Here is a 26,036-nt window from a genome sequence, read left to right as displayed (position 1 = left end):
TTTTTCGTCGCCTATAAAATGCAGCGGTTATTCGAGCGATACGGCGACGGCGAGAGCGCACTGCGCACTCTCGTATTCCTCCATTTTTTCCCATTTTACCCTCCCGATATCTCATAATTACAAGTCCTTGCACTTAAAACCCTAGATCCCCTGCCTTCAAACCTCAAATCCCTCTCTTCCTCGTTCCTCATCACCTCGTAATTGCCCTCGACTCCGCTCCTAATTTACGAGAATGGCATCGGCCGTTAACATGCGCGCCAAATACAAGACCTCCGTCAAAGACCCTGGGATTCCCGGAGTTCTCAAAATGGTATTTTTGTAATTTCAGATACGATCGTCGTGCTTTTGTGTATTTGCTGTTTTTTTTTTTCGTGTCGGATGCGTCATTGTTCGATCGCCTTGGGTCGTGTTTGGATGAGCAATCGATTCAGATTGCAATAATTGAAGTTCGACAATGTAAAGCGCGTCCTTAGTTGGGGCTAGTTGTACACGTGGCATGGTTTTAAGGCAATCTGAACCGTTCATGTTGTGGGCTCCAGCTGTGCGATGTAGTGTTGATTGGATGATCTTAACCATTGGGTTTGAGCAGTTGAATTTGAACAGCTGAGCATTTCCTCTGTAAGCGTCCGTTTCATACCCACCATTCATTTGGTTAGGATTGCTCGGTCGGTCAGCGTTGTTTTGGGGTTATGCTCCATCTGTAATGTATGTGCACAGGTCTGGCCTTTTATTTATTTATTTAATAATTAATGGGATTCACTAAGAAAAAGGAACATTTGAGATGCAAATCAATATTGAATTGAGCAACGCTCTCACCTAATATTTTACTGATTGATTTAGACTACCTTTTGTAGTTTAAATAGCTTTGGTTTTAGGGTTTTTGCATGTTACATTATCATCATTGTTTGGCCTTGTTCCATTGTTGAAGGGTATGGGATGATTGGCTATTGCCCTTAGTACTTCAAATTGTAACTCTAATCATTTGTTTTATTTGTTGGAACAGACAGAAGAAAAATTTATTTTCACTCCCAATGATCCCAGGTCACCCATCAAGCTTGATGTGAGTTTTCAATTCATTAAAGGTAAGCTATTTTCTTGGAATTCTGGATCCGTTGAAAGTTTTAACATTCTTGCAAGGTGATATTGCTATTCGAGTCATCATTCGAAAAAGAAAGATAGATATTCCTATTCAACTTCTGCTGTGTCTTAGTGTCCCAAAACCTTTGATCGTTAGGTATATTAATTGGCAGGAAGGTCTCAGTTCTCACATGCAACTAGTTATAGATGAAAAAAGCATGCAAGTGGCTGCTTGTGATTCTCTCACTATGGTGTTTGCATGTCATCAAATCCATCCCACAGGGTTGCCCCATCATGAAAATAGGACGGTCCAAAAATCATGGCTATCCATTCATCATGTAGTCCCACATGATAGGAAACAATGGAGAACTACTCCAAAAACCTTGAAATTCAGATGGTGGCCCACTTGATGGTTGGATCGGCATGATTCTCACACATACCATTTTCATCATGGGACAACCATGTTAGACTGGTTGGGTGCCATATGCCATGTTGGGCCCCACGTCAACTAGTTGTAGTTGAGATCTTCTCTTAATTGCCTCTGTAATTATGAATATGTTTGTACATCCATTTTCTCTATTTTTAAACTGTTAGTGATGGTGTCGATGCCCGTTAAACTAGTTGAACTATGATGACTTTGTTAGGATGTTAGTCCAACCTTCTGTTAAAGACAATTCCTCCTTTGTTTCCTTCCGAGAAAGTCAATAATACACGGTAAGAATGTCATAAACTAATAGACATCTAGTACAAACAAGCAATTAAAATGCTGAAATTGTCGTTTAGAAGGTATGCCTCGGGGAAGTAGAGAAGGTAGAAGAGATAGAAGAGGTGGAGGAGCTGGTAATCGAAGTAGGGAAGGTAGATTGAAAAGAATAAATGCCTGTTCTCCTTCTGGGAAGGCATAATCAATGGTTAGGGGCGATGGAATATCTAGGATGTTAGTGAGGTGTTTGTGCCCCTCCAAAAGGAGTCCAGATCGATCCATACCTCCCCAGATTCCCTCTGGGGGCTCGAGAGCCCCTTCGTTCTCGACGAACCAATCTAGCTCACGTCATGTTTTAGGGAGCTAGATGGAGACTTCGTTCAAGAGTTCTCTGCCATCCGCAAGAAAAATAACTGTGCAGGTCTCCCTAGGGGTTCTCTAGATGGGGCTAGTAAAGGTAAGGAAAAAAGTGGTGAAAGCATGGATATGAATATCGGTATCGTATCGGCCGATATGGCCGTATCATATCCGTATCGGCACGAGATGATACGCGATACGGGGTCGTATCGGCCCGATACAAAAAATAAAAAATAAAAAATGACCCATATCCGCCCGTATGGGGCATATTGGCACAGATACGGAGCGGATACGCCCATAAAAGCCCAATTTTGACTCTCTTTTTTCAAAATTTCACTCATGTTTTCTCTTCTTTTTCATTTAAATCATGGAAGAAGCTTAAAAACTCATTTTAGGCTAGATCTAGACCTATTATGGGATCAAAATAAATGATTTGAATGAGATTCAACAAATTAAACCGAAAAGGACCATTGTGGGAAAAATCGAAAAGAAGGGTAAACCATCACTTTCTTTTTTTATATTTCCATCTTCTTTTTGTTGTATTTCAATGTAATGGGCCCTAGTTCACCAAATCATGCTTGATTTGCATTCAATTAGGGCCTATTTAGTTGACCTTCAACAAGTCAAATCAACAGACAACATTTTTATCAAAGAATGGTCCAATACACCATTGAATACATGCTCAAAACACACACAAAAGAAGAAGATAGATTCTTGGATATCTCATTTTTTTCTATTTTTCTATTTTTTTTTTTGTTTTAAAAAAATTCTGACCGAAAAGGCCTTGATACCAATATGCAATGCCACATAGTATTATTTTTCCGCTGGGCGATACGCCGATCGATATCGACATTCAGAACTATTGGTGAAAGGCATGAATGTTGGAGGTTTTGCATTGCCTGCTAGAGCCTCTAGGTTGCGTCAACCTTTATCTTTGATGGAGGCTTCTGTAGTTGCTCATTGCTCTAAATGACTGTTGACTCTAGAAAGAAGAAGTGGCAGACCTCTAAGTGCCAACCCCTTATTGACCCCCTGAGAGAGCCTCCAACCTTATATGTGGATAGTTTTCCTATGGAATGGATGGATATCCACTTTCAAAGGGTGTTTGGGAAATTTGGGACCGTGAGGGAGGTAATCATCCCTTGGGCGAGTGGATCTACCTCAGTCCGAGGCTTTCCTTTTGTTAGAATGAAATGAATGAAGACGACGAACTTCTCAGAGCCATTAAAGGGCTACAAGGGTCCAAGTTCTACGATAAAGAGATGCCCGAGGGTTAACGTTGCCCATTTTGGCCTAGGAAGGGTGAATTAGGAGATATGTGAGGCCTCTCGGAAGCTCCCCCCAATCCATCGTGCCCTTGAAGTCCACTTCATTTCTTCGCCCCCTCCATCGCTTATCTCGGTGGGATCGGAGGGAGGATCAGTCCCTGCTGGAGGACTAATTTCCTTCAAAGAAGCCCTAGCAGGGAACCCTTCAAATATTGCTGCCTTTGAGGACTCTGGACCGATTTCCATTCGCTTGTGTCTTGCTTAGGGGAAGTCATCTGTATAGAATAGTTGACGGAGCGTTGGGAGGACCTTTGTTTGGCTCAAATTCTAATTAGAGTAAAGAGGTTGATAGTGGTGCCTTCCTCGATTAAGATCGTCATTGGAGAGGAGTCTTTTGAGATTCGGGTCATAAGAGAGGAAGATCCAAATTAGAGTCGTCCTTTGGTGGCTTTCACCCGATGAATGCGGTGGCACCACTCATTGCCGTGAGCATAGGACCTTCAGATCGTGTGTCCCATGATCCTCATACCACATTCCCCCCCCCCCCCCCCCCCCCCAATGCTAGCACGTGCGACATGCTTTCTTTTGTACAATCGCCAACCTTTGGGTAATTTCTCGCCTCCCGCTTAGAAGTTCCTACCTTTTGCCGCTACTTGGGCCATGTCAACTCCCGATGTGGGCGTGAGTTCTCTTGCAACTCGCCCTTCCTTAAGAGATGGTGCGAGATCTCATGTGAGTTTTTCGTGTGAGAATTTGCTCTTTTTTTTTGGCTGGAGCTCATCTCACTCCTCTCAATTAATGAGTGCAACTCAAGACCTACCTCGTGTCCCTCAGGAGATGTGTGCCAATACAAAACTGACAGAGAGGCGGTTGACGTCTGCCACCAACGGCCTTCCCCATTACATGTCACTCTCTCCGTGTCCTGCCGATATGCACTTGTTTAGATGAATTTAAGAGGGGAGGTGTCATGTCCTCTTTTGGCTCGTGCGGTTTGAGAATCGAACAGGTGTTGCCTCCCAACTGCCTTTCAATGCTGCTCTTGGTCAGACAATGGTTGAAAATATCGTCTTCTCTGACGAAGCCATCCTCATGTCTCTTGATGGTTAGGCCATTTGTCTATTGGAAGTGGGCTAAATGCTCTCTCTCTCTCTCTCTCTCTCTCTCTCTCTCTCTCTCTCTCGCTAGGGGAGAAAACCTTCCGGAAGCCATTTGCCTAGCCTCCTCATCTGGGATAGTTCCTCTTCAAGCCTCTCTTGTAATGAAGATATCCTCACCCTTGGATCATGGATCCTCTAATGGAAGTTGGGATGAAAACGCTCAATCTCGTATCGATGATATTTCAATAATATCACCAATATTTGTGATCGTGTAAATTCCAAGTGTCGCTTGTATTGCCAGTGTATCGATGATATTTCAATAATATCGCTAATGAATCGATGTCGCAAAAAATCTATTTATTAAAAAATTTTATTTCAATTTTTTTTATGGGCACATGGTTGTATGTAGTGTTCAACTTGTTGACAGTAATATCACGACATTATTATTATGATAACATGAGCGATTTCGAGGCCACAATCTTTCTTTTCCTTTCTGGTTTTCAACGATTTCACGACAAAATATCACATGTTGTCGATATTTTGAAATATTGATGGATGTTTGGATGGGGTGGTTGGATGGATGGGATGGTTGGATTGATTTCTTATGATATCACATGCTTTTACGGACCCGTTAAATGGAAACTTATTATGCATGCTTTCTTTTTGCAATTTGTTGATTCCCGAATATGCAAATATGTGTATTTTAGCATTTCCTGAAATTTCATTGAAAAATTCCACCGTTTTCCAATGTTTCCCTGCATTTCCGGTTATTGGTGATATTATCGACAATATTGATATTGTTTTTGTATCCCCGGCCAACGAAACTTGTAGTGATACCGATACTTAGAACACTGCATGTGCCTTCGTGCTGTTGAGTTGATGGATGACCTTTTCTTTCACTGTGCATTTGTTTCTGAGATTTGGTGTTGAGGTCTTCATTTGGCTGGTTCCCAGTGGGTTATGCCTCCTTCCATTGACTGCCTCTTTCAGATTTGGCATGCGGATGCGGGAGGTTCTTTGGGTAGGAATAAATGGAGAGTCCTGTTGCTGGCTATCCTCTAGGCAGTTTGGCTTGAGAGGAATAATCGCTGCTTTAGAAACACGAGCTCTTCTTCTGCAGGGGTCTTCAGTAGAGTTCTTGTGATGTTTAGGGACTGGGCAACATGAGTTGCTTGGGGGTAGTTTAGTCAAGTGTTGTTAGGCTTTGCGTTCCAAGAGTTGTTTTGGGGCCCGGGGTTCCCCAGGTGTGGGCCTGTTATATTTTATGTTTTTTTACCTTTTCCTATATATATATATATATATATATATATATATATATATATATATATATATATATATATTTTCTGTTGTTTCTTTTCTTAATAAAATTCCTATAAAAAAAAGTAAAAATAAAAATGCTGAAACTGCATTGATTTGGTTTCACTGTAGAATTGATTGAGTTGTTGTTTCCTCGAAGTTGATTTTTAGGAGTTATTGCAAGACTCATTTTTTTTTTAATGCCTGAACCAAACGAATCATGATTGTTCTTGACACCCCCTGCCCCACGCTAGTTGCACTCTAAAACCAAGTCTTAAAGCCTTCGAACAAATTCATCAGTTAGTTTGAATAGTAGCTCTCAGAACAAGTGTGAAGTTTCCACAGAATGCTAAATTGCTAATCATATGTTGTGGTTTATGCTAATTTCTATAGATTTAATATCTTTTTTTAATGGCTCCTTTTAATGTCTTGTTGCCCTGTGTCATGTATTTCAGGTCACAAATTCAGCAAAGAGGGATCCAAACAAGCACTCTTAAATCTTACACAAGAGGTTTACTTCAACCAACTACCGTGTTTTAGTTACTTGACTTTTGTTAAGAATGCATGGATACTCCGCGCATATCTATATTTTGGGCACATCCAATGCATTTAAATTGTACTTAGTGGTTTTGCTCCCAGCCTATCAGATTTTATTTTTTGTTATTTAGGTTGGAGGTTACATTTTCGAGTTTGACAAGTTTCCTGATCGTGACATTTGTCGAGATTTTGTAGGTAAGTTCCAGTCATGGTCGATATGCATAAGAGAAATGTAATTCGTGTTTTAGTATTTAATCTACATGCTGAAATTGTATTGTGCTTAATCATTAAAAAATTAAGAAGAAATTGGACATGGTATCATGGACATTGTATTGTTTTTTGTTTTTTTATTTTTTTATTTTTTATTTTTTATTTTTCCTTTTTGGGTGTTGCTTTGCTCTGTAGATACCTTTCCAAGGGATAGTTGGAAATTGATTTACCTGAAGACGTAGTATTTAATGCTGACTGAACAGGTAAAATCCTTGGGAAGCTCCAGGCTAATCCACCATCATCCAGACAGGATACTCAAGTGGTTTCTGAGAAACCTTCCGTTCCAGGTCATGATGAACAACTCAGCACAGCAGAGATGGAGCGCCGGATGAAGCTGCTCCGAGAGGATAGGTGAATTTTATTATTCCTAATCATGCCCGCGATTGCTTTTCTTTTAGATTTTCTTCTATCCTGGACAATGTTTTGAATAGCGTCCTTAGCATAGCTACGACACTACGTAGCGTTAGCAAATAGCGTAATTCCCCTATAGTGTACGCTGCAAGAGCCATAGCATGCATGCAATGTATGCTACTGTTTTTTATTTATTTATTTATTTATTTTTTTGTATTTTGTACTTAATAGTCTACACCTGTGTGATTTTAATTTCTTTTCATATTTGTGACTTGTGGTTTGAATTAGACATGACTGGTGAAAGTGGTTTGCTTAGAAAGTTGTTGATGTGATAATGATTTGTTTTGGTTTATATATGTGGATTGGCTTTTGATAAATGATGATTAATAACTTTTTTGAACATGCTTATACTTGAAAAAATGAATAATCTTTTATATATATATATATATGATTTTTTCGTACTATTTATCATCTATTTCCTATTTTTAAATTAAAAATAGAAGTATCATTTAGCCAGTCGACTCACATGAGCTGAGTCATACTCAGCGGAGAAAGGAACAAGAAGCTCTTCCATGAACATGCATCTGACTGAGTTGGTGTGAGTCGTGCTGGTTTTGGGATTTGCAGTTCAAAACTGAGTTTTTGCTTCGTAGTATCCAACTCCATTTCTGTGCTAGTCATTACCAACTGTTAGGTAGATTGCTCCTTGCAGTATTCTTCCAATGCTCTCAATATTCTTCCATTATCTCGACTCTAGAGACATGAATTGGATCTTATTTGACTGATTGCCCACCTGATAGCTTGGTGGTCTTCCTTTCCTAGTCCAAAGTAAAGTTTATGCATGTGCAAAAGCTAGAAATAAAATGAAACAGGAAACACCAACTTTAACCATACTGCTGGAACGTTCTTCCTGAGGTTAACATTGTCTGACCAGTGTGTTTCTTGAAATGTGGAACTGCATGCTTGAGCATCAGCCGGTGTCTCCTTGACTTGGGAACTTTTTTTTCGACCATGGATTAAAAATATTGTCCAATAGCCAGTTGACTCACATGAACTGAGTCATACTCAGCAGAGAAAGGAACAAGTAGCTCATCCATGAACATGCATCTGACTGAGTTGGTGTGAGTAGTGCTGGTTTTGGGATTTGCAGCTCAAAACTGAGTTTTTGCTTTCGTAGTTTCGAACTCCATTGCTGTGCTAGCCACTGCCAACTGTTAGGTAGATTGCTTCTCATATATTCTTCCAATGTTCTCAATATTCTTCCATCATCTCGACTCCAGAGACATGAATTGAATCTTACTTGACTGATTGCCCACCTGATAGCTTTGTGGTCTTCCCTTCCTAGTCCAAAGTAAAGCTTATGCAAGTGCAAAAGCTAGAAATAAAATGAAACGGGAAACACTAACTTTAACCATACTGCTGGAACGATCTTCCCGAGGTTAACATTGTCTGACCAGTGTGATTCTTGGTCAATCTTCCTTCTGCAATGGGGCCCATGATTTGCTGTCTGGATTGGCATGCATCTTTGCCCATTTACTGTGGATGAGTTCCCAGAATTTGGTGAATTTCTGGTAACACGGGATGCAGTCCCACAATGCATAAATTCTTAACATCTGGAGCCTAAAAACTGGGGCGATCTTCTATAGGTTGTTTTCTGATTTTACTTCTTTACACGATGAAAAAAGAATATCATATTTGTGATGTGATAAAGCACTTCAGAACTATACAAGGGAGAATGAATATTCCAGTCAGAATGACAGCAGAAACATGTTACACTCTAGGTAACACTGCTCAGTATATGTTAAAAAATGGCTGGAAGTGGAGATTGTTTTACTCTCGGAGGAACATGGTTATTGTTATATTTAGTGAATTTAAGATTCTCTGTGTTTTCGCAGCTTCCAGGGATTTATACAGCGTCTTCTACTTTTGCTTTTCTTTTTTTTTCTTTTTTTTTATGTATTCTTCTAAAAGAAACCCTTCACAGTGAATTGCAGAAACTGCACAAGCAATTTGTCATCGGTGGTGTGTTGACGGAAGCTGAGTTTTGGGCCACAAGAAAGGTCAGTTATCTCTCTGCCTGGATTTATTATTTACATCGTTGTATATCAGTACATTGTTAATGATTTTTAAACTTTGTTAGATGCTTTTGTTTCTAGCTCAGGCTTCTTTCATGAGTAGAGTGTACTCTCCTTTTCACATTTTCTTCTGGGGATACCAAAAGGTTACAATTTAGTTTGTGACAGGAATACTTCTCATGATCTATTTTCATGCAGAATTTGCTTGATGCTGATGCCCATAGAACGTCAAAGCAACAAGTGGGTTTCAAAAGTGCTATGCTTGCTGATGTCAGGCCATTGACTGATGGTCGGGTACAAAATGCAACTTCTATAGTTTTCTTTATTATTTATTTATTTATATCCATGTTGGTTTAATGGAAGTTGAAACCTTGAAAATGTTGGTATAGCCGTTGCAATCAAAATCCACATTCGTGATGACATAATGCTGATTGAGCTTGTGTCTGTGACCAAAATTGGAGCTTTTGATTGCAGGCCCATCATCTTTTAAGTTTATGGATTGTGTTTGGAACTCTCAGCATATATTTTATTTTATTTTTTAATTTGCTTCTGACTTTATTAAGCAAGTTCTAAGGTTGTTCATGGTGATGTGGTGTTGCCAGACCAATAAAGTCACATTCAGCTTGACTCCAGAGATCATTCATCAGGTGGGTGATTTTGCATGTCATTGCTACTTTATTTGTTTGCGTAGAAGGTAATCGCATGGATGCATCTCTGATCAAGATACCACTTACCCTTTGAGCCATTAATTCTAAAATAGTCTATGTTCCTTTGCAGCCTTAAAAGAAAAGGCATGTTTCATGTGGATCCATTAGATGTTAAAATCATCTAAGAATTGTCCCAACTAATTGTTATTCATGTGGATTCATTAGACGTTAAAATCATCTAAGCATTGTCCCAACTAATTGGGGTTGTCAGCTACATGAGCTGTGCTCCACCATTTTGTAGTTTTTTTATTTTTTATTTTTATTTTTTAATATCTTTTGCAACACATGAGGTCTTTATATGTAACCTTTGAAGAAAATGACATACTACCTCAAATTTCAGATTCAATAAGAAAAACCTGTGGGAAATTTCACATGGTAAAAGTTTATTGTTGGGAAATTTCCTTATGTGAATGCAATGGGAAAGTCAAGGTCCGGTTGTTTTATATAGATATAAGCTCCTATATAACTAATTGAAATGAAAGTGATGGATATTAGAGGCAAAGGACAGAAGTTGAATGGGGTTTCTGCTACATTGTGTAATCTTTAGTTATATATGTGATACCTTGTGCAATGAGCATTAATGGTTCTGAATTAACATTTTAAAAAAAAATAATTCTTGATACCATTGATGTATTTTATTCCTAACCAGTTACAGTCACTAGCTTCTTCATTAGTGGTTTTAGGATGTTCTCTGCCCTGGAAGATTTTTCTTCAGGTGTTCTTGTTTTGTGATGGTGAAATTTCATTTCAGATTTTTGCAGAACGACCAGCTGTGCATCAGGCATTTCTGAACTTTGTTCCTAGTAAGGTAAGAACAGTATGTGGAAGTTCTACCATGTAAAACTTCCATCTTCGGCCATTTTATTTTAAACATGGAAAAAATTAATTTAGTCAGTCGATGTATATTTGCTTAACTTATTGTTTCTTGCTTATCTAAATGATCTGCTCTATCGCGACCTTTTGTGGCTGCCAGATGACAGAAAAAGATTTCTGGACAAAATATTGTAGAGCAGAGTACCTCCACAGGACAAGAAATTCTGTGGCAGCTGCAGCAGAAGCAGCTGAAGATGAGGAGCTTGCTGTTTTCTTAAAGCATGATGATATTTTGGCCAATGAAGCTCGTCGCAAGGTGCTCGTAATAAATGATATTCAGCCGTGATGGCTTAATAACTGAAAAGAAAAGAAATCTCTACTGCAGTTTTGCTTCGCCAATCATTCCATGACGATAATAGGGTTTTCATATGCAGATCAGACGAGTCGATCCAACTCTAGACATGGAGGCTGATCTTGGGGATGATTACCTCCATCTTCCGGTACATAAAAATTCTTGGAATGTTAATCCGATTTATTAAGAGTGTGTGTGTGTGTGTGTGTGTGTGTGTGTGTGTGTGTGTGTGTATTATTTAATGAAAAGATGTTTTATTTTCATTTTTCCTGTGGTCTTAGTAATCATATTGCTCCATATGCCCAACATCATTTACTTTTGATTCTCTGTATATCTATTTTTACTCATGACCCTAATATAAGATACGCATTTACTTGAAGAAAATATTTTGTATGATGTTTGTTTTTTTTTTTTTTTTTTTTTTTTTTTTTTTTTTTTTTTTTTTTTTTTGTGAATCATGGCTAACAAGGTATTCCAAAACAGTTACGTAACAGCCATAGTAGGCGTTATGTAACTATAACTGTTTATGCGTTATCAGGTCGTAACAGCTGTTTACGAAAAAATTGACCGGAAGGGCCCCATAATGGTCCTGTAACAGGGCCGAAATATGTTTATTCAAAAAAGAAAATAAAAATTCATAACAGCCGTTATGGTCTGTGTCGTAATGGTATCTTGATGGCTAAGGTTAGCAAAATTGGGACTAGGTTGAGTTGCTCGATGAATCTCTATCATGGTTCGAAAAACACGGAGCCCAGTGTGGCTTGGCTGTATCAATTCAACTCAATCAAGAATGCAATTTGGTTAAGACTAGGTCAATTATTTGATTCACCAACACTTGGCTGAATCTTGCCTTGTCTGTTTTTTTCCTTAAAAAGTTACTTTTAAAATTAGAAAGGGGGCTTCTTTTGGGTAAATAAACCTTTTGTTTCCTTAAGGGGTTTCCTGTTTATCTATATTTTTATATCTCTTTTACTGATTTTATTATTTTCTTTACATATTTTCGATGCATAAAAACATCCACATGGCTATGAACTCACCAGCTGGTCCTAAGCCTGGATAAAGGAGGATTGATGTCAAGTGAGCTGCCAGTCATAGAATTTTTACGAAGCAATCGTGGATTCATTAGGCCGGCCTCAAATAGATGGACAAGGTTATGATGGTGGTGGTGGATTGATGGCATGATTGATTTTGTGTTGCATAAAATATAATATATAAAAATTGGTAAAATAAATGAAATACAGTTACACAAAATGACAATTTTGCAAGTTCTACCAGAATTGATGGGTTACAAGCTTGTCAGCTATATGGTAACGTATTAAAACCAAAGTTGATGATGAGATCTGCCTGCTCAGTCCTACATGAATGAGGATAGTTTTATTGTCAGACCTAAATGTTGATCAATTAAAAGGATTTTATTATTATTATTATTATTAATCTCAAGAGGTAGTTCTTCTTCCCAACCGTCCCTTCAACTCTTTAATATTCTACAATTTATGCTGACTGTTAAACTTCTGGATATAGTGCATATTTGAAAAGCTGAAGTAATCAGATTGTTTTAATTCCTTCAGATCTGTAACCAAGTTTCCTCATGTGAGTGTTTGCTTGAGATGTAGGATCATGGAATTCTTCGTGATGGTATCAAGGAGACTGCCGAAGCAGAGAGTGAGCTATCAAAGAGGACCCTCTTACAAGATATTAACCGGCATGCAGCAGTCGTGCTTGAAGGGAGGACTTTAGGTAGGGGCAGTCCTTGCAGTTTAACAGTACAGTGTTATTGTTTCATGCTTAGTTGGACAAACCTTCTACCTAGCTGCCACTCCAGCTTTGAATCACAAAGTGGACTTGCCCTCCAGCTCCCAATTTCTAGCTGTTTATACTTTCTAGGATTTTGAAACACATGCTTCCCTGCTCCCAAACCTGAATCTGTGTCCACTTCCCTTCACACTTCATGCAACTAAGTTTCGTGTGATAGGAAACGAGTTTGAGATTATATCTTCTTTAAATGCTAATCTCTCATGCACCTGTGGGATAAAAAAAGGTGCCCTCATGCGATTTTATTGGTTGATACCAGCAGAACCAAGAAGAAAGTGTGCCATACTCAAATGTTTGGGTTCCACAAACTGTGAATCATTCAAAGGTTTGGTACTTCTTTCCCTTGTGCCTGTTGGATTTGCAAAATTCCTTTACTTTGATCCTGGTGGTTCTTCAACTTGCAAAGAAAACCATTTCTGAATGATGGCAGTTGCATTTATCAATAGAACCAAATTATAAGAAAATTCAGTAAATAAAACTTGAAACAGTTCATGCTTGAGAACTCAGAAGAATTTTTTTTATTTTTATTTTTTGAAGAAATAGAGCATGATGAAAGAATGTCCTTGATTCAAATTGTGTGCTTCTGATTGAAGTATTTATATGCCATTTCTTTTGGTCCTTTTGGTTTATCATCTTTGCATTAAAGAAAAACTTGAAACTCTTAAAAAGAAACAACTTTGCTGAAATAGTGTAGTGTGTGTGAGTGAGCCAGGGTTCAATCCCTGGTAGTGCTACCTTTCAAAAAAAAAAAAAAAAAACTTCGCTGACAATTGCAGGTTTTTTTTAAAAAATAAAAAATAAAATTGTTTGGGAGTCTTCTGAATATTCTGGTCTTGCATAGTTTCAATATCTTGGAATCTGAACAGAGAAGAGAGGGTAGGCTCATTGCATTAAAAGAATGGGAATGTCCCATAACATAAATGAGTGTGAGCGCCAACCAAATAAATTGAAAGATTCCTGTTTGGTTCCAGAACAGATTGTGGAAGTGGAGTTGTGAAATGAATAGGAAGATAATTGGCGTTCATTAAATGAATCCTGGCAGCCAACCATGTATTGGGATTGATTGACTAGTTTACTCTGTCACTTGTGTGCTTCTCTGATGAACTGATGATGTGATGAGGAAAACCTGCTGGTGACATAAAATAGATGAACAAAACAAGGCAGGGTAATGCAGGAGCATTTTCACACCAGGCTCAAGTGGGGTAGCCTGTGTGAAGCAGGGGCATACTCGGGGTGGGCAGCCCGTGTGAGGCAAGACCCATGTGAGGTGGGGCCCACGAGGTGGTTCAGCCGAGGGCCTGACTTGGGCTATGAGATAAAAGGATTGATTCGCCACACTTTATCAGTTCAAGCTTTTAGAGCAACTGGTTAGTTGTCTTGCATCAAAAGTAGTATCAGAGTGGGAGGTCTCGTGTTTGAGACTCCTCATCGATGGTGATTAATGCAGGGTTATTTTCACACTGGGCTCGAGTGGGGTGGCCTATGCGAAGCGGGGGCACACTTAGTTTAGGCGGCCCATGTAAGGCAGGTGACTCGTGTGAGGCGAGACCTATGTGAAGTGGGGCCCACAAGGGGGGTTCGGCCGAGGGCCCGACCTGGGCTATGAGATGAAAGGATTTATTTGCCCTGCTCTATCAGTTCAAGCTTTTAGAGCGAGTGGTTAGTTGTCCTGCGTCATAGAGACTCATGCTAGTAGGTAAAATGATGTAATCTTCCGATATGAAAAATGATGCATTTTATGTGATATATTCTTAAAAAAAGTACTTTGTGTGATATGAAAGAACTGGAGAATTTTAGCCACAATATTTTATTGCTACTGAATGTGTTACTTTCCCACTGCTTTTGAACGAAGTATGCAATGTTCCATCAATCATTTTCTTGGCACAATAACCTTAAATATGGGGCCACCTTTTGGTGGTCCAACTTGTTCATATGGTGGGTCCCCATGGTGGATGGAAGATAACCCAAAAATCTTCCCCATCTGATGCTCCTAACTGTCAGTTGCAGCCCTTCTAAATGTGGACCATTGGTTGTAATTATTATCCATTTCCATTGAATGGCTATTATCATCTAACAAGAGAGATTATAACATGTTACATCACATGATGGGGCCACTGGATTAACAGCTTTGGTTGTTGACAGGTGGGATCACCAGCACAAAGAAACACTCCTTGCAATTATTGCATAATATAACAACTCTTTTGAGTATCATAACATGCCTCATGTTGTTCCTCCAATCTTGCATTACATTGTTGGACTAGAATGAACTACATGGCAGTGGCACCATGATGTTCTGTTTCTTGAAACTTTGGGTTTTAAACTACATGTTCAGTTCTGCAGCATCATATTCTGTCTATTAATGACTGAGCTTTTCTCCATTGTTTAATTGAGCTAAGCTCTTCATGAAATTAATAAGTTCATGGTAAATTTTGTACATGGGCCTGAATGCAGATGTGGAGCTGGGCGACACAAGGACTGTAGCAGAAGCTCTTGCAAGGTCCAAACAGGGTTAGCAATGCCATTCTTGTTTTTATTTGACCATATCCCTGCAGCTTGCCAGTTCAATTTAACTCTGCTAATATGCAACCATACTTTGATAATTTTTGCAGCAGAGTTGGCTACCGAAACTTCAGATGAGAATACAAACCAGGAACGATTAGAGAGGGTTTTCCGGATGACTGAAATTGATGATCTGCAGGCTCCTCGTGACCTTCCGCTTGCACAGCTTTGTATCAAGGTTTGGTTCATCATCCTGAGCTGTTTGTAATTTTGTTCGACTCCTTAAATATCTAAACATGTTTTTTGCATCAGGACCCGAGAGAGTACTTTGATTCTCAGCAAGCCAATGCACTGAAAGCTTTAGGGAATGCTGGTGCCGGAACAAGACCAATAAATTGCAGCCTGAGCGCTGAGGAAGCATATAGTTCTTTGAGGGAACAGATTTCTGAGATGAGAGCAGTTGGATTGAGTGATCCAGTCGTTAAACCTGAAGAGGCTCTTAAGGTAAATCTATTCATGTTGCAAGTCAATTTCTTTAAATATGACATCCAAAAATGAATATGAAAAATGAATGTTTCTGCTGCATCACCGGTTTATTTACACCAATGTTCTAATTTGTGGTAACCTTTTGGACATACCATTTCTGCTTCTGGTAGTCGTAATTTACATTTTTTGAGTCGCTAGTGCATTAACATAAAGAAACAATTATGCAGGGCTGGTAGTCGAAATTTACACTTTTGAGTTGCTAGTGCGTCAACATGTAGAAACAATTATGCGGGGACCACTTTACATTCTTTTCAAACAAATGGTTCTGACAAGAAATACAGTGATGATTTCATTCTGATTTCATAATTTACCTGCACAGGTTATCCCTGGAACCTACTTTTTCCCCCCCTTTTGCTAACTTGTAAGTGGCTCATCTTTCAAACATGTGACAAACATGTAAGAGATCCTTACCCAACACCAAATAGGCCCTGCTGAGGATGGACCATATAAAAAAATCCACCCCAATTGGACAATCCTTACTACTGGCTTGGAGGATTTTTTTTGGGGAAAAAAAAGTGGATGGTCAAAGGAACTTTGATTGACTTTTTTTTCTATAGCCATCCACCTTCTCTCCAGAAAGTCCTGCAACAGAACCCTCGGGTCGTCTGATCATTCTGATTTCTGGGCTGGCCCATCTAAGCTAGAGCCTACCCGATAATTATTTAGGATCTTGTGCACATTTGCTACTTGTATGAAAACCAAGTCACTTATAACTTCAGAAAAAAGTGACAAATACTCCGGCCTTAGACCTTATCTGTTAATGTTTCTATTGTTAGTTAATTTATCCTGTGCCTATAGTAACATGATGTGGGAATTTTTTGATGTTGTTGGTTTATTTCAACTCTATTGACCTTGAAATTATCATAATGGTGGAAGAAAGCATGATGATCTAGTCACATTTTCTAGGTTAGTAATGTCCTGACTCAGCAACTCTCAAGTAGTACACACTATAATCTTGGAAAGAATCCTCAAGAGAGTGTCCTTGATAGGTTACCTGGCAAAACTAAGGATGAACTTCTACATGTGAGTTTTTCTTACCTTTCAATTCCTTATAACCTGCAAAAAATTATGTTTCATTTACGGTCCAAAGGATTGTACAAATCCTCCATAGTGATGCATACCTCTACGTGTTGCATGACATTGGTGAAACATGAACTTTAAAAGTATGATCAGTAAACCTCTTGCCATAAGTTGTTCCTTTCTTCCTTTTTTCTTGTTGCCCGTGTTTTTTCAGCACTGGACATCAATTCAGGAGCTACTGCGACATTTCTGGTCATCATATCCAATCACAACATCATACCTTTATTTAAAGGTAACTGCTTCAGCTTCCTCTATTCTCAAATGAGCACTCCATCTAGGGCTGTCAACGGGTCAGGCCCAGGGTTGGCTCCTGCCTTGAAATTGTCGATCCGAGCCTTTGGGCCCTAATCTAACTTTTGACTTTGCTCAGCCTGGGCCCGGCCAGTAGACAGCCCTAACTGCATTTTTAACAAACAGTTCTGATTAAAATTGTATTGGTTCATCCTTGATGATATTATACCATTAAAGAAGTGCAGGTGTGGCTGAATGTAGATTGGTGATGTTATCTATAATCTATGCATGTTGTTAGTTGAAGCATTTGAGTGTTGCCTCCTCATGAATCTCCCATAAGGAGATCATGATTCACTTGCTCTGTTCATACACCAAGGCATACTTGTAAATGTCTAACCGATTTTATGCTATTGTTTTGGCACTAATATTATAACTGGCCCATGCACTGTGAAAACTATGAACCTCAGTTAAGAGTTTTCACATTGTGAAGGTTGAGGAGCTATTAGGACTGTCGATGGGCCAGGCTCAGGCCAGGCAAAACCAAAATTTTGATTAGGCCCCAGCCCAAACAGTTCAAAATCCTGGCTGAAGCCAACCCTAGGCCTGCCCTGTTGACAGCCCAAGGAGCTATGCTAAATTGCTAACAGACTTCATGCACTCACAGCTCACAAAAGATCTTGGCCATGCATCGGGTGTACGTCATTGCACAAAAACCATCTAGACTTGTACAATCCAGTTATCAAATCGATGAGATTCTGATCTTTCCATTGCTAGAAAGGGTGAAGAACACCACACGAGTATTTGAGCAGAGAGAGAGACAAATAGTTTATTAATATTGGAGTCTTGTGCTAGTTACAAGTACTTGAATAAGAACTACACAACTCCAAAAAAGTGTAATGTCTCCCCACCTCCTAGAATGACCCTGATTTATAGATCCTGAAGAGATCCTAAAATCTTTATTAAATCTTTAACAAGATTTACCAACTTCCATATCAATCAAGCCTGTAGGAACAAATGAATCTACAAAGATTTTTCCAAATTATAATATAGCCTAAAAATATGTCATGCAAGTCCAGAGAATCAGCCCCAAGACCTTCAAAGAATCATCAAAATCTTCAACTAGAATCCTTTAAAATTAGCAATTGTAGACCCTGAAATTTAGGCCCAACAGAAAACGCCCACAAATTCAACACATGTTAGGCTCCATGGTGGGTTGGCCTGAAAACTCATTGGGCAGATTCCTTCAAAATTAGATCCTGCAAGTTAGGCACAAAAATCAGCAGCTCCCACAAATTCGACACGTTGGACGTCATGGTGGTCCTTGCGCTTGCATCACAATTCTCATGAGGTAGATCACTCATGTACAAAATTGACAGTTAAAAAAAATAAATCTGTGGTCCACATTCAACAATGAGTGGATTAGAATGAATTTTGGACCAGGGAAATCTGCACCTGAGTCCTGCCTGATGAGTGGATTGGATCTCGCACGTGTACCACAATAGTGTATTTGGTTGTATGTGCACTCGTGCGAGTTCCACTTGCATTTCTTGAAGTTAAAATGCCTTTTATCATCACACATGCAATCTTATAGTTACTGCATCGGTTTGTATGCATATTCTACAAACAGAATAAATATGGGTTTACGGATTGAAGCGCATTTTGAAAAACTTTGAAAACCATTGATTCCATCATACCCACCATTGCACGACATCTTGTTCTGGAAGAAACGCACTTGAATTTTACCAAAATTTAGTGTGGGCAATGGCTGACATAAGTTTACTACAGGTGAGCAGATTGAAGGATGCTATGATGCAGATCTATCCTAAGCTACAGGTACGCTTGAGAGAATGGCTTGCTCTCCCTCCCTCCCCCTCTCTCATATGGCTTTATGCAGATGCAACCTTCGAAATCTGTATTTCCTGCTGTTTTTGCTGGTTTTGGAGAAACTGCAGTGTTTGAAAATGATCCAGTACTCTTGCTTTATCTAACAACTTTCTCATTTCTCAATGTGTGTTATATTTCAGGAGACAAAGGAATCTGTGCAATCGGATTTCCGGCATCAGGTTTCTCTGCTTGTTCAACCCATGCTTCAGGTATTTTTTCAAGTCAGCTTCTTTTTCTTTTTTTTTCTTTTTTTTTTTTACTTTTTCCTTTTTCTTTTTCCTGAATCTGATTCCACAAATCAAAATAGAAGTGGCCAAATTCCTAGATATATGCTTGGATCCTTCAAAAAAGAACTGGAGCCCTCCAAGTCGGATACTCTGATAAGAGCAAGGATAAAATACCTCCCTTTCCCAAGATTTGAGATCCAGGTTTTCTGGGATTTTGGATTTTTGCAGTCAAATGGTTTTTACAATTTGTAGTGAATCATGTCAATTGGGTAACCAATTCAACTCAATATGGTTATAGGAAAAAAAATATCAACATGATTATACTTTATGAGCATTGACCAATCCTCACTGTACCCCCATATACTGAGTATTTGGATCTTGAGGATCAGCCCAAAACTATCCTCACCATTCTCAATGCCCATACCCATACATAGGGATAACATTAGCCAACTGGTCTCAGTTGTTTTCTTCTGAAGTTCTGAAGTGGACATGTGGCACAGGATGCCAATAAGAACCCCATTAGTCTTGAGAGGAATTATATGATTCTTGACCTGAAGATGTATTTGTCCTAGTGGACCCCATGGTTCAGTGATCCAGACCATTGATCTGTTGGGGCCCGCTGTGGATGGACCATGTAAAAGTCTTCTGTTCTTGCCATTTGTTGTGGCCAGTAAATGGATGGATGAGAATTGATACGGAAATGCTTCATGTTCAACTAAAAAACAGAGATGGCTCAAGATTGGTCGCTATTATAATCTTTAAACCTGTGGGTTTTTGGCAGTCCATCCGGGGAGTGTCTCATCAGACCAACAATCTGAATCAGCGTTCGAAGTATCAAGTTTCGCTGGCCGGGGATATGGAAACAATAACGATATCACCAACAATATCACCGATAACCGGAAATGTGGGGAAACATTGGGGCTTACATTTAATAGGAGCTTACAAGCATGTGTTATCATAAGAAATCAGTCCAACCATCCCATCTATCTGTCCAACCTTCCATCCAAACATCCATTGATATTCCAAAATATCGACAACACGATATTTTGCCAAAAAATCATTGACAACTGGAAAGGAAAAGAAATATTGTGGTCTCGATATTGCCCATGTTACAATAACGATAATATTACAATATTATCATCGACAATTTGAACACTGCATACAACCATGGCCCAGAAAATTTTGAAATGGATTTTTTTTTTTAATGACGACAGTGTGTGTGATATTGATACATTGGCGATATTATTGAAATATTGCCGATACATTGTCGATACAAGCTACACTAGGAATTTACACAGTTGAAATTATTGGCGATACATTACCAATACCTGGAATTTATGATACTACCAGTGCTATCAGTATCGCCAAGCTGGAGATACGGATAATATCGGGAATGTTTCGATAATATCGGGGATGCTCCGAATGGTGGTCTGAATTACTGAACCATGGGCCGGACTCGTTGAAACATCTGGTTGAGGGTTGGGAAATTCCTCCTCTCTACTCCTAAATGGTATTGGGTGTTATTTTGATGACATAATGGATTTGTAAAGAAAATGCTAGGAAGAAGAAAACTAGAGAAATCAGCTGAGTGAGAGATCAGATGGGGCCTATTTCATCAAGTGGGCTTTTTAGCGCCTATTTTGCTGAGCAAGATATCGGGGGGGGTGGGGGGGTGGTGTTTGCAAGCATCCAAACCATAACCACAATGCTGACTCCTCTCAGTTGACACTTCACTGTTAGCCACCCCCACTACGGATCGATACCAAGACCTTAGTGTTGAAACCAGATGGGCCCTTAGTCTGTCTACAATTCAAAGAAGATTGTATTGAAATGAAGAGAAATTTAACATTTTCTTGCAAGTGAAGATTAACAAAAGAAGAAAGAAAGAAAGAGAAGAAAATGGAGAAGATTTTCAAGTTGGGTAGTAGTAAATTTTTAACGACATGTTTGGATGTTGCCTGAATCAGAATTGGATTGCTTATTTTGGCGAAACTACCACACTTGCTCGGAAAACAGAAGCTGCATAATGCTGAATTTTGTTTTCCTGCCTTCACCCTTCTAGGTTTTGGGTAAAGCACACCACGTCAGCAGGAACATCCAAACATGCTCCCAACAAGTTTTGCCTTTATTGGTCACTGTCTTTATTTGTTCTTGAGGCCCACATGATCATACGTAAGTGGTTTGTTCTTATTGACACAGGCTCTAGATGCAGCCTTTGCTCATTACGATGCGGAGTCGCAGAAAAGGTCTGCGAAGGGTGGCGAGAGACCAAATGGGTTTACTTAGAGAAGAAATCCTGACGCCTCAACCATCGCGGATATACCATTGCTGCCCGTGTCACTCTGTATACTGTTCATTTAATCAAATTTTCGTGTTTGTGCTCGGAAGGATTTTTATTTCTTTCAATTTTGTTTGATTCATCAATCAAGAGAGACTCATATTTATATGAATTATACGAAATTATATTAAGCTCCAATTGATTTTTGGTGAAATTGAGGAATTGTTTTCCAGTGTGAAGATGTGCATGGTACTTGAGTTTTCAGTTAGTAAAATGGGCCCATCGTTCAGCGATGAAGGCTGTTGGTCTTAGTCTGATGCAACGTATACCGTAGATGGACCATGACCCAAGAATCTCCCATATTTGAAGAACTGAGCCATCAATCTATAGCCTATTTTTCAGTTGAATGTTGACCAGATCTCGGGTCATTGTCCATCCATGGCTTGTCCCAACAGGACAATGGTATGGATCACTGAATCATGGCTCCCAATTCTACGAACTGAAACCTTATCAGGCACATTCTCTGGTCTGTGGAGTTTGAAATTAAAAGGTATGGTTTCATCCTGACAAAGTAGAAGGTCAGTATTGTCCTAATCCAAGAGATTTTCGAGGTATGACCTGTCGACGGTGGGGCCCATCATATCTATGGTCTTGGTCACCAAACCATGGGCCGCATTGTCTAATAAGCTGAAAACCCCATTTTTTGTTCAAGCCTTTGATAACCCAGCAGAATAGATGCTCCGCAGCTTACACATAGCATGTAACTTGGATCCAAAGCACCCCCATAATGGGGCCCAGATGGGTAGGTGGTCCATTTTCAGTTATATCACCAATGTATTATCATCGTATCATCAATATTTTTTACTGTGTAAAATTCAGCTGTCGCTTGTATCACCGATGTATTGGCAATATCTCGACAATATCCAATATATCAATATCGTCAAAATTTTGTTTATTAAAAGAAATCTTTTTTTAAAAAAAATTTAAGGACATAAGGTTTGCATGCAATGTTCAAATTATCAACAATAGTGTCGCTTATATTGTAAGGTTATCGTTATCGAACATAGGCCATATTAAGAACAGAGTCTTTTTCTTTTTCTTTTCTTTTTTTTCCTTATGTTTTTGATATTTCAAAATATCCATGGATGTTTGAATGGATTGATGGTTGGACTGATTTTTTACTAAAAGATATGCTTTTAGATAACTAAATATGTATTTTTTTAAAAGAAAAAAGAATTATCCTAAATATATAAATATGTATATTTTAGCATATTTTGGAATTTCACCGCCCGCATGCCTCTTAACCATATTAAGTTGTAAACAAACTGCCACCTAAATGTGAATTTATGTTATTCTTTTTCTTCTTCTTCTTTTTAAAAGATACATCCACGCCCACCCCCGAATGACCACGAAACTCACAGAGTCTATCATTGAGCCATGAGTATAAGCTATTCCCAGTCAAGTAAAATCACTTATTTTTCTCAGGAATTCAATTGCTTGGTAGTGACTTAAGCTTGTAACTTACAAGAGAAATTTCTTGTCCAAACCCACTTGTAAATGAGTTAACTTATTTATGTTTTATCATATTTGGGTAAGTGGTAAGGTGTATATCTGGTAAGTGATAAATCCCACCAAATCACATACATACATACATACAAAGTGCTTAATATAAAATATGTTATTGCATTGAGGGCCCGTTTGGCCGGGCGGATTGGAAGGGATTGGATGGTATTGGAAGGGATTGGAAGTTTAATCCCGGGATTGGCCGGGCGTGCCAAACAGACTGGGTGATCTGATCCCGGGATATAGCAATCCCATGGATCTTAAGACAATCCACGGACAACACAATCAGTACCTTTAAATCCCATCCAATCCACCCTAATCCGTTCAAATTTGCCTGGGATGTGTTTGGTTCCAGGGATTGGAAGGGATGGGAAGGTTTAATCCCGGGATTGGCCGGGCGTGCCTAACAGACTCGATATAGCAATCCCATGGATCTTAAGACAATCCACTGACAAAACCATTCATTACCTTGAAATCCATGCCATCCACCCTAATACCATTCAATCTCTTCCAATCCACCCGGCCAAACGGGCCCTGAAGTTAGTATAATGAAGTCTTAGACCGATTCTTACGCTAAACCAATCATCAAGTAAGTCACGAAGGTAAACCAGGTTAGGTGACACAGAGCTACACAGGGCTAAAGGGAGGGGAAGAGAGACGTTGATACAAATTCATTAAAACGCTTCTTTTCTTTTTCTTTTTTCTTTTTAAAAAGTAAACAGAATTGAATATTTTGGAGTAAACATGTTACCCTTTTATCTCACATTCCCAACAAATTAGAATTTTACAAGCATCCAAGCGACTGCTCCCAATAACAAAAGGGTTTGTATATTATCAATCACAAATAATAATAATAAAATTTAAAAAAATAACAAAACCATCCCCAAGAAACATTCAAAGAAACCCATCATTCCATGGAAAAATAAAAATAAAAAATCCCTGGTCATGGGATTCGGTGCTTCACAGCCCTACATAGGATTGGGTGCTCCATAGCCCAAGAACGGCCTCCCTCCACCATGATAAGAACAGGAAGTCTCGTTCCCACCACTGCATTCATGCAACGTCTCACTCAGCTTGTGAAATCCATGCTTGAAAACTCCAAACCCAAATAAGAGCCCGATCAGAATCACCAACAAAATCAAGCAAGTGCAGAGCCTACACATCTTCCCAAAACAACACATCTTCTCTCTTTCTCAGAACACAAGGAGAATATATAGAAGAATAAAAGGGGTGGTTTGATGGATTTTGAGAAGTGGGTCTTGTTTGGGATTGATCGAAAATACCTGATCTTGGGAGGATTAAGGTGGTTTTGGTAGGATTTTGAAGAGGAACGAATACTTTAGGACGCGGATTTCCTGCGAAAGCCTTTCGCAGGAAGTTCCTGCGCTGGGAACCCAGGTGGGGCCCACTGTGATGTTTGTGAGAAATCCTCTCCGTCCATCCGTTTTGTGAGTATATTTTAGTATATGAGATCAAAAATGAACCGTATCCAATACTCAAGTGGGCCGAAAACGGGATAATTGAACGTCCACAGTTGAAATATTCGTGGGCCAAAAGAAGTTTTGAATCCTGCTAATATTTATGTTTTCAGTTCATCCCAGTAGGAATGACGTTATTAACGGTATGGATGGCATGTAAACATTACTGTCGAACCCAGGGAGGTTTCAACGGTAGAAATTTCCCTAACCACCTTTTCCTTTAGTACGGCTCACTTGAGTCTTGGATCCTGAAAATTTTTTGTTCTACTCTTCTAAAATGAACTCACAAAACTGATGGACGGAGTGGATTCCTGACAGACATCACGGTGGGCCCCAACTAAGTTTACAGCGCAGGAACTTCCTGCGAAAGGCTTTCGCAGGAAATCCGCGTCCGGTACCCACCATGTATGTGTCTTATCCACGGAAACGGATTGACTACTCCCCATGCCACCGCCAATGGCTGGTAGTCGGTGCTCTGTGGGCCCATCATGATGTATGCGCTTCATCCATTCCGTCCATCTATTTTTCTAGATTAATTTACGGCAATAGAAAAAAATGAGATATATCCCAATTTCAAGTGGACCACATTACAGGAAACAGTGTTGAATGAACGTTGACTATTAAAAACTTTTTGGGGACCATAAAAGTTTTGGATCAAACTGATCTTTGTTTTTTCCCTTCATCTGCGTCTGTATGACATAATCAACAGATTGGATGTCAAACAAACAGTATAGTGGGCCATAGGAGGATTTTAACGGTTGATATCCAATTACTATTGTTTTCATGTGGTGTGGTCCAACTGAGATTTATATCCCTCTCACTTTTGGGACCGAGAATTAAAATGATCTTTAAAAATGGATGAACGGAATGGAATGAACACATACATCATGGTGGGCCCACAGAGCATCGAACACGAGCCACGGAGCTGGTGTCAGGGGGAGTAGCCAATCCGTTTCCGCTCAAGCCCCCAAAATTGGGAACGGATTGGCTACTTCCCTGACACCAGCCAATGGCTGGTGGTCGGTGCTAGATGCATCATCAACCAAAAATTAGGCAGGTTTATTTAATTATCTGACTATCGGATTGGTGGACATTAATTGGACGGTTAAAAATGAAAAATCTCCAACGGTCCTTTTTCCACAAACAAGTGTGTAAGAATCAGAGGTTAGGATTCTTCAAACGAACTCATCTTGGAATTGTAATTTCACTGCAATGGGATTCACCATCCAATCCGTTTTATTTGAGTTAGTATATGCCACGTGTACAATTTTTGAGTTCCTACGTTGAAAAGGAGTTATTTCAGATATACTCCGGCTGCGTATGACGCTTGATACACAGGCGACCAGAAATTGTACATATGGACTCAAATTAAACCGCCTAAACTGTATAATCCACTGTAACTAAGTCACAAGCCAGAAATCAGTTTTGTTTCATCGAGCCTAATCTCTGATTCGTGGACATTGATTTTCTTTCATTACAACCGTCCAATAAATGACCATCAATCCGCTTTTTATATTATCAGATAAGTACTTGTT

At 39.3% G+C, this 26,036-nt stretch overlaps 2 protein-coding genes across 6 annotated transcripts; one reads left to right on the top strand and one right to left on the bottom strand.

Annotated features, from left to right (window-relative positions):
- On the top strand, positions 1 to 21,674 carry LOC131257866 (general transcription and DNA repair factor IIH subunit TFB1-1). 5 transcript variants are annotated; one of them, XM_058258785.1, is made up of 20 exons: positions 1 to 310; positions 1,004 to 1,082; positions 6,254 to 6,309; positions 6,467 to 6,530; positions 6,809 to 6,956; positions 8,941 to 9,016; positions 9,230 to 9,325; positions 9,634 to 9,678; positions 10,490 to 10,546; positions 10,712 to 10,867; positions 10,986 to 11,051; positions 12,517 to 12,640; positions 15,167 to 15,223; positions 15,328 to 15,452; positions 15,527 to 15,718; positions 16,667 to 16,783; positions 16,995 to 17,072; positions 18,857 to 18,904; positions 19,096 to 19,164; positions 21,245 to 21,375. In XM_058258785.1, exons 1-20 carry the CDS (start codon positions 233 to 235, stop codon positions 21,335 to 21,337), a joined length of 1,824 nt encoding a protein of 607 aa, XP_058114768.1. In that variant the 5' UTR covers positions 1 to 232; the 3' UTR covers positions 21,338 to 21,375. The 5 variants fall into 5 exon arrangements, with proteins under 5 accessions (XP_058114768.1, XP_058114771.1, XP_058114767.1 ...); XM_058258784.1 differs by having other exon boundaries at positions 2 to 310; positions 15,325 to 15,452; XM_058258787.1 differs by lacking the exon at positions 21,245 to 21,375 and adding an exon at positions 21,382 to 21,674 and having other exon boundaries at positions 3 to 310.
- Positions 21,675 to 23,916: 2,242 nt separating this feature from the next.
- LOC131257333 (uncharacterized) lies at positions 23,917 to 24,357 on the bottom strand. Its single transcript, XM_058258231.1, has one exon. The coding sequence runs from the start codon at positions 24,202 to 24,204 to the stop codon at positions 23,992 to 23,994; it is 213 nt and encodes a 70-aa protein (XP_058114214.1). The 5' UTR covers positions 24,205 to 24,357; the 3' UTR covers positions 23,917 to 23,991.
- Positions 24,358 to 26,036: the final 1,679 nt, after the last annotated feature.

This window comes from Magnolia sinica, chromosome 10 (assembly GCF_029962835.1).
Source record: "Magnolia sinica isolate HGM2019 chromosome 10, MsV1, whole genome shotgun sequence".
NCBI lineage: Eukaryota > Viridiplantae > Streptophyta > Magnoliopsida > Magnoliales > Magnoliaceae > Magnolia > Magnolia sinica.
This window is presented reverse-complemented; position numbering and strand designations above follow the sequence as displayed.

Coding starts and splice junctions, on each gene's coding strand:
- LOC131257866 (XM_058258784.1), top strand. CDS start 233: ATGGCATCGGCCGTTAACATGCGCGCCAAATACAAGACCTCCGTCAAA. Junction 9,017..9,229: donor AGTTTTGGGCCACAAGAAAG/GTCAGTTATCTC, acceptor ATTTTCATGCAG/AATTTGCTTGATGCTGATGC. Junction 9,326..9,633: donor GGCCATTGACTGATGGTCGG/GTACAAAATGCA, acceptor TGGTGTTGCCAG/ACCAATAAAGTCACATTCAG.
- LOC131257333 (XM_058258231.1), bottom strand. CDS start 24,204: ATGTGTTGTTTTGGGAAGATGTGTAGGCTCTGCACTTGCTTGATTTTG.